At 49.6% G+C, this 15,198-nt stretch overlaps 1 protein-coding gene across 1 annotated transcript in view; it reads left to right on the forward strand.

The window, feature by feature from the left end:
• Positions 1-11,489, forward strand: part of Stab2 (stabilin 2) — a 153,409-nt gene extending 141,920 nt beyond the window's left edge. The window contains exons 64-69 of the mRNA XM_076855421.2: positions 1,560-1,679; positions 2,415-2,555; positions 5,717-5,827; positions 6,562-6,690; positions 9,324-9,434; positions 11,432-11,489. Of these exons, the coding sequence (XP_076711536.2) occupies positions 1,560-1,679; positions 2,415-2,555; positions 5,717-5,827; positions 6,562-6,690; positions 9,324-9,434; positions 11,432-11,482 (663 nt within the window). The 3' untranslated portion in view covers positions 11,483-11,489. The remainder of the gene's footprint in view (positions 1-1,559; positions 1,680-2,414; positions 2,556-5,716; positions 5,828-6,561; positions 6,691-9,323; positions 9,435-11,431) is intronic.
• Positions 11,490-15,198: the final 3,709 nt, after the last annotated feature.

Below are 15,198 nucleotides of genomic sequence, written 5' to 3' on the forward strand. Positions count from 1 at the left end.
AGACTCTGATCTGCAGGGATGAGAGATACTCTTTTGTCTTCGTGGATAGTTACCTAAGCCTGCCTGGTGATCACCCAAATTAACCTGAAATCAATTGGCATTTTACATCACACTTAAAGTCCCATGAATATTTTACACACTACATCCAACAAAGAGAAAGCCCCATTTTGGAGGATTTAGTGTTAACTGATCAAAGAACTAAATTGTTAATAATGATAATGATAACTACCATTTTTTTTGAGCATTTTCCTTCCCCTGGGCACTGTACTAAGCCCTTTGGCCAAGAATGTATGCTTCATCCAGCGGGATTGTTCCTGCTTCAACTACCAGGGTATCCCCAGAATCTCAGTAGCTGGTCTATGATAGCAGCTCAGCAAGTACATGTTAGAAGGAACAAATCCTCACATGGTTATGTAAGGTCACTACGATTTGGGAATCCATTTTTTAGATGAAGATATTGGAACTTAGCAAGGTTAAGGACACAACCTAACACTCCATAACTGGGCAAACTCAGGCTGCCTGGGACCAGCTTCCCCTCACCTCCTATGGTGGGGAAACAGGGCAGCCAGGACTGAGCTTCTGTTCCCAGTAGAATTGACAGTGACCTCAGGAGGATAGGAGGCTGACCACTAAAGGTGTCCATCTAGTTGATCTAATGGTCAAGGTTGCCAGCCAGATGTGGTGGCTCATGACTGTAATCCTAGCAACTGGGGAGCCTGAAGCAGGAGGATTACAAGTTCAAAGCCAAACTCAGCAATTTAGCAAGGTCAAGCAACTTAGTGAGACCTTGTCTCAAAATCAAAAAATAAAATAAAAAGGCTTGGGGATGTAGCTCAGTAGTTAAATACCCCTCGGCTCAATTCTCAGTACCAAAAAAAAATTTTTTTAATTTAAAATAAATAAAAGTCAAGGTTTCCATAAATATGCCAAAGATAAGCACTAAAATCATTTCTGCTGCTTGGCTTATGATAGCATTTCAGAGGGGGAAAAAAACCAGCACAGAATGAAACACTTTCAGCAAATTACTTACCTTCTCTGGGCTCAGTAGCCAGCCCTGCCTGGCAAGACAAGCTGAACTGGGTAGGGCAATTCTTAAAATTCATTCAGTGGATATTTATTGAGCACTTACTAGGTGCTTGAAGTCTCTATCAGGGAACAAAACAGGCACTAAACAGAACAAATAAATAGGGCAGGATGCAGGAGGGCAGTGTATATTATGGAAAAAGAAAATGTCCAGGAGGGGCCAAATGGTTTGGGCCTCGTGATCCGAATAAAAGATGGACTTTTCCTCCGAGTAAACAGGGACTTAGACAAGATTCAATATCCACATCGAAGGACTGTTCTGGGTCCATGTTGAGAATGGCCCAGGAGGTGGCCACGTCTTGGGACCGCAGGATTGGCTGAGGGATGGATGCATCTAGAACCCTCCAAGGGACAGTGAGAAGAAAGAGCAGAGGAGTGCCGGCCTGACTCAGGCTCACGTCGGGACCTGCCACCCTCTGCAGTCACCCCAGGCCTACACCAGGGCTGACCAGCTAATGGTTCCCTCCTCCCCCCAGGAAGTCCTGGCCTACTCCAACAGCTCAGCCCGAGGCCAGGCGTTCCTGAAACACCTGACTGACCTGTCCATCCGTGGCACCCTCTTTGTGCCACAGAACAGTGGGCTGGGGGAAAATGAGGTGAGTCTGGTCCCCGATGCCCATCCTTTAGACTGAAGTGAGTTATCTGTCACCACAAAAATGCTGTCACAAGTAACCCCAAAACTCAGCAACTGGACTGTCATTTAGCCCCCGTATCTGCAAATCTGTTGTCACCTGTGATCTTGACATGCTCTGATCTAAAGCCCACCCCCACTGGGCTGCCCCAGGCTGGCGGGTTGGCCGCTCTGCTCTGCAGGGCGTCAGGTGTGGGCAGGGTAGCACAGGCATGTTCTCGAGGCAGTGCAGGGACCGAGAGTGACAGGCACCCAGTCCCACCAGGGCTCTCCAAGCCTCTGGCCATATTCACTCTGACTCAGTTGGGCCCCAAGTCAGAGTAAGAAGCAAGGTTCATGGCCCAGGGCAAGGGTACAGGAAGGGGGAAGAACTGGGGTCATCGATGCACTCAATCTGCCACATCCACCTTCTTCATGATCAGAAGACAGAAATTGGCCAAATTTATTCAACCATGGCAGAGGGTTGCCCTGCAGGAGGCCCTGTAGCCCCAGCCACCCAAGGTCCTGGAGGAGCCACATCTCTGCCCCGCTGTTACCACCCCAGACCGACTCTTTCCAGGACACCTCTGGGAAGCTCATGTGACTTCCAATCCCACATCCTAGCTATGGGTGATCCTCTGGAAGAGCCTAGGAAACCAAACGCCTGAGAAAAACTCAATAATGCCCACTATGGCTCAGCCTTTGTCTCCTTTCCTCTCAGATCCTGTCTGGGCGGGACATCGAGCACCACTTCACCAATGTCAGCATCTTACTCTACAATGATCTTGTCAATGGTACCATGGTGCAGACGAGGCTGGGAAGCCAGCTACTCATCACTTCTGGCTACAACCAGCTCCAAATGGTATGACAAGTCTTCTGGGCTTATCGGGAACACTGGATGTAATACATGCACAATTGGTGGCATGCAGTAGGTGCTCATAGATGGCAACTGTTATAACGTCAAAGTAAACTCTTAACCTACAGATAGGGGGTGGAATAAAGAAGTGTCGTTGCCCATCATATTGACAGGCGGCCCCCACCTCTTGGGAAATGGGCCATCATCTGAAGCTGCTAGTGAGAAATATCAAAGGAAACCACTTTAAAGTTGCTTGGTTCTCGACCTTTGTTTCTGTCCAAATGTCAGTCCTGTCCTGGGCCTTCACCTGTGAGCTCTGAAGTCAAATGAATGACCCTGTTGTGGATGAATCCCAGTCCTGCCACTTTCTAGCTGTAAGAGCTTAGGTTATCCAACTTCTTTGTGCCTTGGATTCCTTACCTGATAAATACAGATGCTGGAGAAAGGGGGATATGTTGGTGGTGATGGTGGTGATTATTTTTGATAATGCTGATGTTGGGCAGGAAGACCTTTCTTCTACCATCTTAGAATCTGACTAGTGTTGGAGACCAGCTCCAACAGGGGGTCTTAGGAGATGAACGGATGGTGAGGAGTCGGCAAAAGGGGGGTGGAGAAACAACACAGACACCAAAGTGAAGGTGCTGAATCCCAATCTTTACTTGTGAAGTTGATCATATATACTTTTCATTTTGGCAGGCTCACAGTACTTTGTGGTTACAAAACAGGAATCATTATTCAAAGAAACAAAATATTACGTAGCTAGAATTAGAATAGAAGAATGTATCTTGGGGGCTGGGGATGTGGCTCAAGCGGTAGCGCAATCGCCTGGCATGCGTGCGGCCCGGGTTCGATCCTCAGCACCACATACAACAAAGATATTGTATCCGCCAATAACTAAAAAATAAATATTAAAAATTCTCTCTCTCTCTCGCTCTCTCTCCTCTCTCACTCTCTCTTTAAAAAAAAAAAGAATGTATCTTGGCTTATGCATAAGCAAGCATTTTTCCTTTCAGTTCACGTTTTGCTTTGAGCTGTTTCTGTTTAGTTAACTTTTAATAATAGTTAGAAATGTCTCAACTATTGGCCTATACCTTGACTATTCTTTCTTGACTTACTGACTGGAACCGGTGCCATGGTTACGGCAAGTGGTTAACTTGTTATTAATTTTAATCATAATTTTAATCAATTTTAATTTTAAGAGCACAAACCATTGTGCACAGGAACAAGTTGCCCAGTACCAAGCACTAATCTGTCTTCTTAACATTAATTCTTCTTTTCTAGATTTTAATTTATTTTCTCAAAAACTTCCTTGACAGGAATACATGGTGTTTTTCATTAGACATTAACAATTTACGCTCCACAGCTGAATCATTGCATTTAGAGCAAACAGATCTATTCTTAGAAGTAGTTGCATTAATTGGGAAAGTCATGTTTTTTCCCTCATACTTAATGGTCATATGAGAAATCGCAACTATACTTATTAAAGGAAAACAAACCAGCCCATTCCCAGAAACATACTGCGCTCCTCCAGAGGATGGATGCCTTGCGCCATCCACCTCAGTAGGGCCTTGCCATTGCCTGAGTCAGGGGAGGGGCGCAGCAGACTAGGCCTGAGAATCACTGGTATAAGACACACTTCACATCTTCTCTCTCGAGGGGAGGGGAGGGGGGATAGTAGAGGATAGGAAAGGTAGCAGAATACAACAGTTACTAGTATGGCATTATGTAAAAATGTGGATGTGTAACCGATGTGATTCTGCAATCTGTATTTGGGGTAAAAATGGGAGTTCATAACTCACTTGAAGCTAATGTATGAAATATGATATGTCAAGAGCTTTGTAAGGTTTTGAACAACCAATAAAAAATAAATAAATAAAGAACTAAGCTCAAAAAAAAAAAAAAAAAGACACACTTCACAAGAGAAAAGCCTACAAGTGTTACTTAACATTTGACGTGCCCAAGGGAGTGTCCCTAAGGAAAATGAAGACCCACCAAACTTAAGACTGAAAGCGTATGTGCTTTTCCAGCAACACATGGGTGGAGAAGCGATAAAAGGGAGGAGTTGGGGCTAAGAACAGTAAATCGTGGCACAGTGACCAGGAATCGATGGGGGAAACACCAGGAAGGTGAGGATTGTTCTAGTAGGTTTGTGTACAGGTCCATTTTGGTGTTGACCCCAGCCTCTGGTGGTAAGAATGTTCTTTTTCTCCTGGTCCAGGAGGGCTTCTTTCTCAGAGGAAGGTTTATGGAGGCTGCTGGGAGAAAGGGATGCTCAGGGAACCTGCCCTGACTCTGCTATTTCTCAAGTGCCATTAACTCAAAAAACATCACTATGCCCAAGTGGCATATTTTGAGGTGTAATGTGATGGTGATGATGATAATGGTGATTATATTGATGATGATGGGTTAGTGATGATGATGGTGTTGGTGATGGTGTAGGTGATGATGATGGTGATGGTAATGGTGACTGATGGTGGCACTGATGATGTTGATGACCACAATGATCATTTCTAAATTACACATTGTTGTAGGATTTAGCAATTCCAAGCTCGTGACCCACAAAGTAGTACCCAGCATGCAGCGAGTGCTAAATGAGTCTAATTTTTTTTTCATTTTTACCTGATAAAGCACCTCTGTTACTGGAAGTCAGTAATTGACTAGTACGTCTTAAGTTTCAGCCCTTGAATCACTGGGTGTTTGTTCGAATGCAGACTGTGGTTCAGCGGGTGGAGTGTGGGGCCTATTTGCCCACACCACGAGTTGGTGCATCACACTGGGATTAGAACACTCAGAAGTTCCTTTTTAGCAGTGTGACGTCCAGAGGTATGGACCTCAGTCCAGAGCATGGGGTTTACTGCCCACCACTGGGTGATCGACCACCAGGCATTGTCCTTCTCATAGCCCACCTGTCATACAAGTGGGTTGGAGAAATGCCCCCGCCGGCCCCCGGGAGGTCTCTGAAGCCCTAGGTCGTCTTGCTGCGAAGACAGCAGCAAGTGTGTTCTGGGCTGTGCAGACAGTGAACAGGAAGTGGAGACAGGTCGACACTGCGGCTCCAGGGCCTCGGGGAGGCTGAACACCTGCTCTCCACAGAAGTGTCCCACATGGGCAGGAGCGGGAAGGCCAGATGGTCACAAATTTCTATCACTCTCCTCTCCTGTCCCTAGAATGAGACCAGGTTTGTGGATGGAAGAGCCATTCTGCAGTGGGATATCGTTGCCTCCAATGGAATCATTCACGTCATATCCAGGCCTTTAAAGGCACCCCCGACCCCTGCGGTGAGTGCTTAGGGATCCTGGTGAGGGAAGAGCCCGGTGTCCATTCCCCAGGGGCCAAACAGTACAGGAAGCCCTGTCTGCCACCTTCCTCCTGAGGAGCCATGAGGAGGCTCCCACCTCTAAGCCAGTCGACGGTGGGACACCAGCCCGGGCTCGCCCAGTCCCCACTCCCGCCACCATCTGTGCTTCTTGCATGAAAGGGAGGGATGGGCCAGTGGAGGGGGAGGGAGAAGTCCTGAGCTCTGGTTTGTCCCTCCACCCTGCAGAGGGCTAGGTCTGGGGGAAGGCTGTGAATTAAGAAATGTGAAAGCTGAGAACACATGGTACGGGCTATAGAGAAGCTGACTGTAACTGATGTTGGGACGGTGAGCTGCTAGCTGCTGGAATGTTCTACAGCATAGTGGTTAGGCACAGAAGCTCCAAAGCCAGACTGGTTCAAAGCTCAAAGCCCCGCCAGCTAGCTAGCTGTGGGAAACCAGGCAAGGCCTCAAGCCTCTGTGCTTCAGTTCCCCGACCTGAGACCCGGGACGGTCATGAGTGCCCCGGCCTCTGTGGGTTAGTGAAACACTGAGATTGGTTCTTGTATATAAGAGGCTTGGAGCAGACCCTGAGGCAGTAAGAGCTAGTTAGGCGTTAACTTATCTTTATTTTTATCTTAATTCCTCCAGGAATTAAGTGTTCCTCTGGGGGAAATCAGCAGTATGAAGAACTGACCCTCTCCTTTCTGTGTGCAGACATCAACCCACACTGGCCTGGGGACAGGGATATTCTTTGGCATCATCCTGGTCATTGGAGCAATTGCTTCCGCTGCCTATTCCTACTTCCGGCTAAACCGGAGAACAATTGGCTTCCAGCATTTTGAGGTAAAGAGAAAAAAAAAAAAAACCTGGGAACCTAATGGTGGGAGTTACCTTAGTTTATTATTTATTGTTCTGACAAAATATCTGAGCCTGGATGGTTTTTAAAGAATAGAGGGTATGCATGCCCGTAATCCCAGCTATTTGGGAGGCTAAGGCAGGGGGATAGCAAGTTCGAGGCCAGCCTCCACAACTTAGCGAGATCTTCAGCGACTTAGTGAGACTCTGTCTCCAAATAAAAATAAAAAGGGCTGGGGATGTGGCTCAGTGGTTAAGCACCCCGAGGTTGAATCCCCAGTACCAAAAAGAAAGAAAGAAAGAAGTTTATTCAGGTCCGTGGACTCTGGTCTGAGAGGCCCAAGAGCATGGCGCCAGCATCTGCTGAGCTTCTGGTGAGGGCCCCGTGCCACTTCCACTCACGGTGGGAAGCCGAGGTGCAGGCAGGTGTGTGGAAGAGACAAAACCCAAGGGCCAGCCTCACTTCATAACAAGCCAGCGTCCGCTGCCCAGGTAAGTAATGTAGTCCTGCGGAAGTGAGGACTTGCTACCTCCAGGAAGACATCAGCCCTCCAGGACCCGCCTCCTGGGAAAGGCCTCACCTCAGTAGAAACAGCAGTGCAGTCTCAAACGGACATCTGGAGGGACAGACCACAGCAGGGACCTCTCCAGATTCTAGCTCCTGCTCCAGGCTCTTCCAGCTGCTACAGAGGCCTCACCCCCAACAGGCACAGCAGGGGCCGCCACCCCACCCCATGCTTCCTGCCTGGGGGGGGGGGGGTGTGTCTGTCCCTAGAGGGACTGGTGGCGGCAGATCCAAGCCCTCTTCCTGGCTGACACAGGGAATGAGGAGGAGCAGGAGGAGCTGCCCGGGGATTGGCCTGAGCAGAATTCACCAGGGGGTCACATTCACCTGGGGGGATTCACTAGACAGTGCTTGGGCCTCAGGAATGGCCCTGAGGGTTAAGGACCAGGGTCAGGGACCCACACAGCCAGAGGCCTCACATTGCAGCCAGCAAACTTCATTTCGCTCTATTTGAACAGCTGAGCCACCTCAGGTAAGCAGCAAGCTCCTGAACTATCACATAGTCACCCTATCGCCAGTCTGATTTCTGTTACTGTGACAAAATACCTGAGATCATCAGCCTACGAGGAGGAAAGGTTTGTTTGGGCTCATGGTTTCAGTCATGGTTGCTTGGCCCCATGGCCTTTGGCCTATGGCAGCAGTGTGTGGCAGAGGACCCTGCTCAGCTCCTGGCAGCCAGGAAACAGAGAAGAGGAGTGGTCCCAATGTCTCCTTGAAGGGCACATCCCCAGTGGCTTAGCTTCCTTCCCCTAGACGTCACCACTTAAGGGTTCCACCACCTCCTAATCATGCCGTGGCCTGAGGACCAAGCCTTCAACACACAGTCCCTGCGGGGAGCTGGGCTGGGCAGCAGCACAGGAGTGTATTCCACTCCTCCCTGGTCCGTGCTCCCCTGTGTGCCCTCAAAACATGCCTGGTAAAGGCCCCAGCTTCCTGCCTTCTGGAAGATAACTTGTCTATTTCTTTTTTTTTTCCCTTCCTTTTCCTTGTTTTGCAGTGTTGCATATTGAACCCAGGGCTTGAGCCCACTAGGCTGGAGCGCCACCACTGAGCCAATCCCTAGCCCAGAACTTGCTTATTTATAAGCACAGGGGCAAACCTCAAAGCCTCTTGGTTCATTTTGTGTTGCTATAACTGGATGCCACCAACTAGGTAACTTGTAAAGAACAGAGGTTTATTCAGCTGAGAGATCCAGGTCAGACAGCCCCCTCTGGCAAGGGCCTGCTTGCTAGTAGGGACTCTATGTAGAATCCTGAGGCAGAACAGTGCATCACACCGTGAGACAGGGTCTCCCCCGCCCCTCCGCCTCCTCCCCCCTCCCCAGGATTAAACCCAGGGTCACTCAGCCACATCTGCAGCCCTTCTTATTATTTTGAGACAGAGTTTTTCTAAGTTGTTTAGGGCCTCAATAAATTGCTGACACTAGTCTTGAACTTGTGAGCCTCCTGTCTTAGCCTCCCAAGTAACGGGGATTACATGTGCCACCGAAACCAGAGCCTCTTCTTATAAAGGTGCAGTCCCATTGGATGACGGTCTCCTTTATCCTTAAATACCTTACAAAGGTCCCACCTCCAAATATCCCAGTTGAATTAAGTTTATACCCCTTAATACCTCACGGTGGGGATTAAATTCCATGAGGAGTTTTGGTGAGGACATTTAAACTATAGCAACATTATTTTTAGCAAAAGTGTCCATGTTGTGCGACTCCTTGATATCAAGTTCAAGGTCAGGCTGCAGCACTCTGGGGTGGTTATCCTGGGCAGTGAGGGAGTACTACTGGGCACAGAGCACGGGGCCTTCCTGGGAGGATGAAAGTGCCTTATGAGCTGACTTAGAGGGTGGTCACGCCCAGGGACATGTGTGTGCAGTGTCACTGCGCTGAACACTTGAGATTGGTGCACTTTATTACCTGTCAATCGTATCTGAACCTGTACTGTTCAAAGGGAAACGTTCCCAAGAGGCAGAGGGTGGCTTGCTGTACCTGCCAAGGGAGGTGAAGCGCTCCTTCTTGGGACCCAGTCCTGGCTCTCAGCCTTGTGCTTGTCTTTCTGAACAGTCAGAAGAGGACATCGACGTTGCGGCCTTCGGCAAGCCTGAGAACGTCTCAAACCCCATGTATGAGAGCGCGACCTCAGTGCCCCCAGAGCCTTCCTACGACCCCTTTGCCGTGAGTGTGCACTTCAATCTCAGAAAGGGTCCAGCTGGGCTGCAGGAGAATGGTGTCTCTCAGCAAAGCTTGGCGGGCAGCTGCACGCAAAGGAAAGCTCCCTTCTAGAATGTGCCATGGTCTGTGAGCCCGAAAGCCAATTGTGCAAGCTCCTGAAGGCAGTGTGGCCCGTTGGGCAGGCGGTAGAAGCCTAAGTCAGAGTAGAGGAGAACTAAAGGTTGTCCAAGCCCATCTCTGACCAGGGGGGATGCCTTTGGTCTTGGACTGGGGCCTGCTCCAAATATTTTTCAGATAGCGGGTGCAACATAAGACATCAGGCCTTAGAAGATGCATTTTTCCTTTAGGTATCCTTTAAACTTATATTTACATTGGTTTTTTTCTGCCCGTTGTTAGAACTGCTTCTGGCTTTGGGAGCTACTTTTCTTGGATGAGGCCTTTATCTGGATGGTGGTCTGCTCTGGTCTAAGAAGGAACCATTTATTTCTAGAGTTAGTGACAGCTGAGCTTATTATGCAGCCTCCACTGACTGCAGCCCAGGGGACTCATGGCAAGAAATAGTCTGAAGTCCCCAAATGCAGAAGGTGCACTGGTGTGTGGTTATTACCGGTTCAGACTGAGGAGCCAGGGAAACGACTTCATTGTTTCCTCTTATGTAACCATCACAGCCACCCACGGCCAGTGTCCTGAATGTCCTTTTTACCCAGCAGACTGAGCTGGTGACATTCCTCAGGTCCAGGGAAATACCTAAGTCTTGGTTGGTGTGAGCCCACACCCTCCTGCAATATTAACCAAGGCCACGCAGCTGCTGTCACTGTTCAGTGCACATATCTATGTTATTTCCCCCAAGACCACACTACAGTTATTGAATTTTTGTAGGTTAGCACTGAAACATTCCCAAAAAATGTTTTCTTGCAACATTTTTAAGCTTGCCTAATGCAATGATGTTATTCTTCTCATGGCTCCTAGGGCCTGTGGTAGCAGATCTTGGCAATGGATTGGAACAGAATCAGATCGCAAATCTTACTTTGGATTTTAATCTAACCCATATAAAATTTCCAGGTTGAGGTCAACTCAGTTGCAATAATTGACTGGTGGGAGTTTATTCCTGTGAGCCTTGTTTTACTGATGTCCACATTATTTAAAAAGCAGAAGACAGTTACACCTGTGAAGCACACGCACATCTTCCCAGGTGTCTGTCCAACTCCAAGGGCTCCTTCAGCTCTGTGCACCTGAGGCAGGTGAGAGACGATCCTAGAAGCAGGAGTTAGCTTCACCTGCTGTAAAGAACAGGTGACAAAATGCTCCAGTAAGAGAAATCCTAAGCCTAGGACACCAGCCCCAAATGACGTGCTAGGTTCTCATGCCTTTGGTACTGAAGGGCGTTCGATATTTGTAATCTTCTGCAGCCCACCTGAACCCGGACACCTCAAACACCACCAATGCCACCCATAAGAAGCCTTTGCTTATGTGCATTATGCTTCTTAGCAGAGGCTGAAGACCGCGGGAGGCATGGGGTGGCTGTCTCTGGAGCATGGCCTCAATTCCCTCCCCCGGGGGCTCCAGAGCCAGCCCTGGTTTGAGCTGAATCTTCAACCTGGAAGGAGTTTTTTCTTATCACACAAACAGCCACCTTTGATGGGTGCCTACACCTTGTTAAATGTCATGTCCAATCCTCACACCTCCCTGTGAGGTGAATATCACTAAGACCTTTTGGAGATGAGGAAATGACAGCAGAGTGATTTGTCGAGGGCCCCACAGCGGCCTCAGGCAGCAGACTGCATGGGCGCCAGAACGGGTGTCCTTAACCACCAGGCCACCCTACCTCCTGATGTGAGGCAGCGGCATGAACTGACGGGCGCTCCCCCTGCACGTGTGATCATGAGGGAATCAGGTTTTAGGCCCCAGATCAGAGACCAAAGGAGACGTTCCACCTAGAAGGACTCCACAGCAGGACGGTCCACACCCTGGTGAGTGTCTCACAGTCCCCTCTTTTCCAGGACTCTGGGGAGCCTCAGCTGGAGAGCGGTGACCCCCTGGGGGCGATGTGAGGACCTGCCGTGAGCAGCCAGCAGCCCGGCCATGGGGGCCCCCAGCCTTGTGAAGCCCCTCGACTGAATTCTGAGCACGGGATGCTCTGGGGAGCACAGAGCTCCTTCGCGCTGCAGACGATGAGGCTCTCAGAGCCGAACCTCATCTCCCCAGATGACCTGGGGTCACTTCCCCTCTCTGAGCCTCCCTGTGTCTTCGGATGACATTTCTCCTGTTCTCCCCTGCGTCCTGGGAACTGTGATCTTATTTCCGTTAGACTGAGCTCCCGAAGGTAGGGACTCTCCTCACCCACCTTTGTATCCCACCCACCGCTGTCCCTGGCTCATGAATATGCTCAATAAATGTTTATGGGACAGAAACAGAGTCAACGGAACAAACCCAGGGGCTGGAAAAACAAAAATGCTGCCCCCAGAGAAGCCAATCTCGGAAGGCAAAACCCACTTCCTAGGGCCTGTCAGTCAGGCAACAACTGGATCCTCTCTGAATTCAGTTTCATTTGTGTGATCACCTTAGGGAGATGTGACGACCCGCCCCCTGCTGTGAGATGCCACTTCTCACCCACTAGGATGGCTGCATCCAAAAACCAGAGAGTAACAAGTGTTGGTGAGACACTGGAACCCCCACATGAAATCCCATTCCTTTGTATATACCTGAGAAATGAAAGCAGGTCCACACAAAATCTCATATATACACACTCATAGTAGCGTTTTCCTAACAGCCCCAAAGTGGATGCAACCCAATGTTTGTCATCTGATGATGGGTGACCAAATTGTGGTATATCTACAAGATGGAATACTACTCAGCCCTAAACAGAAATGAAGTTCCGCTGCATACAAAAGCATGGGTGAACCTGACGACATCATGCCAAGGTTCTTCTTGAGATGATTGGGGGACAAGATAAAGGTCCAGGAATGGGGAGGGATTGAAAAACACGAGTCCAACCTTCTATAGATGAGAAGTCAAGGCCCAGAGAAATCAGTGAGCTGCTGCCGGTGACAGTATGATGAGGAACAGGGTAGAGGAACTGGGATCCTTCTCCCTAGGCCCAGAGCTCTCCTTCCTCCCACAGGCCCTGGCCCAGTGCCCACATGGCTCCTATCTAAGGATATTGGCCCTGAGATTTCAACACCAGTTTCTCCCCACCCCTAGTGGAAGACCTCACACAACCTCTCCATGTTATCTAAGACCTTATGCAGTCTGCACTATTTTATTGAAACTCGGGATAGAAAACTCACCAAACTTCCCTTAGCGCTCCTGAGGGAGAAAGTCGCCAACTAGAAAAACTTGCTTCATTAAAGCGTCTAAAAGGAAGTCCAAGTCCTTCTGCCATGGGCCCTGGTGGAAAGCATAGCCCAGGCCGACGCCCGAGCAGGCGCCTCATGGGGAACAGCAGGCGGCGCAGGGCCAACAGGGAGAACCAGGAAAACGGCCTAGGAGATGTTTGGATCTGGATGTGCCTCAAAGGCTTACGTGTCAGCCTGTGGCTCCACTGGGAAGCGGACGCTGTGGGAGGTGGGGACTGGTGGAAGTGAGGTCACTGGGGGCATGCCCTTCTCTCTCATTGCTCTCTGACCACCATGAGCTGACCCGTCCTCTTCCACGTGCTCTCACCATGGCGTACTGTACCACCACAGGCCCAAAATAACAGGGCTAAGCACCTCTGAAATGGTGATCCAAAATAAACCTTTCCTTCCATTAAGTTGATTTTCCCAGGTATTTTGTCACAGCAATGAAAGCTAATGAGATTTTACCATCAAGCTGCATCTTGATCTAAGGTAAATTATACCAGCATGTAGCCAAGCCTTGGGCTTAGAGAGAGCTCCCACAGAACCTTATTCATGCAGTCCAGATCTGTCACGTCACACGACTGAGTCATTCAAGTCACTCCAGGTGAACTGGGCTGGCACAAAATAACCACACTGAGACAGAAAAAAATGCCTTTTTCTTGGGATTCTTCAGCGATGGCTCCTTGTGCTGTGCAGAGATCATAGGCAGAGGGAACGAGAAGGACACATATGTCACCTGCCCCAACAGAGGGTATCGTCAGTGCCCTCCACTCATGTACTCAAGCTCCTAGTTCACACACACACACAGCCCGTGGCTGGCTTGCCACAGATCTACGTATTTTCTTGTTATTGTCTCAAGTTCCTCTTATCTGTGTCCATTTCTCAGTAGTACTGTTTACTGGAATTTTAGCCCTGGAAGGGTAACATGAGAGAGAGAGAGAGAGAGAGAAAGCGCAAGCGCGCAGTGTGTGTGTGTGTGTGTGTGTGTGTGTGTATGTATGTATGTGTGTGTGTGTATATATATATATATATATATATATATATATTTTTAGAGAGAGAGAGAGAGAATTTCAACATTTGTTTTCTAGTTCTCGGCGGACACAACATCTTTGTTTGTATGTGGTGCTGAGGATCGAACCCGGGCTGCACGCATGCCAGGCGAGCGCGCTACCACTTGAGCCACATCCCCAGCCCCACGGTATATTTTCTTTAGAGACATCTGAGACTTAAAAATCTGAATAAGTTTAACACACTTACTGCCATGAATAACTAAAAAGAACAAATTAAAAGTTTTTTAAAAGAATAGGTCTAACTGTAGGCTCCCTCACTAAAATCAACCTGGCTGGGTGCCGAGATGGAATGCCAACTGCATGCAGACCTGCCAGGGCACTGGGAGGACTCAGCCTCAACCACAAGGGGTCGTACTGGTTTGTGTAACTAGAAGGCTCGGAAGCGGGGGCTTGAGGGCGGGTTCATCCAGGGGATCGATGACACCACTGAAGGCAGCATCTTCCCACTGCGCCTTCTGGGGACAGACCATGCTCAGCAGGTCTGCTCACAGGGACCAAGCAGCCCTACTGTCCTCATCACACCCACACAGTGTGCCACTCAGGAAAGCCACCTCCCCACAGAGCTGGCTCAGAAGAGAGGCCCTGCCCTTCACCCACACGCAAGTCCCCCCTGGGGTCAGGAAAGGGCATAGGAACGGGCATAGGCAGAGGAATGGGTCACCCGGGCTGGCTCAGCCCAGAGGAGCCACCAGGTCAGCTCCTTCTGAAGCTGACCGCTCCCTCTCCAGTGCTCCGGAGCTCATGGGGCATAAGCCCCGCTGCCCAGCAGCCCGTCCAATGGGGGCCTCAGGCCTCTGGATGGGGGAAGAGTCCACGGATGTTAAACGATTCCATCCTCCTCCACTCTGGAGCCCCGGGCCAGATCATTCAGCTCCAAATGTGCCCTCCGTGGGGCCTTCACCTGCTGTGTCCATTTCCCAGAACGGTGCTAGGCAGAGTAAGTCCTGGGGAAAGGTCTGCACAGTCGATGGAGCTTCAAAAAGTGAGGGGTCACTGGGGCCCCCGCCAGGGATGCAGCAGGGCAAATCTGCTCTGGAGGCCCAGCCTCCCCTTGCTAGAGCAGGGCTGGTGGTCCCTGGGCAAGGGGTGGGTGGGCCTAACAAGCCGACGCTGATGGTGTCCCCAGGGGCTGGAGCTGATGTCCAGGGAACTATCATATGGGATACGGGATAAGCCTGTGAGCCTCTGCCCAAAATCTCTTCTGGCTTTTGTAGCAATGAGGGGAAAATAACCTCAGCCAACCACTTACAAAGAAACTCTGGCACATTAACTAGGAGCTGTTGGCTTTTGAATCACTATTCTAACTTAGAGGAAAAGGCATGTGAGAGGTGTGACCCGGGGTGATGATTTCTACTTCCC

Source organism: Callospermophilus lateralis, chromosome 4 (assembly GCF_048772815.1).
Source record: "Callospermophilus lateralis isolate mCalLat2 chromosome 4, mCalLat2.hap1, whole genome shotgun sequence".
In the NCBI taxonomy this organism is placed as follows: Eukaryota; Metazoa; Chordata; class Mammalia; order Rodentia; family Sciuridae; genus Callospermophilus; species Callospermophilus lateralis.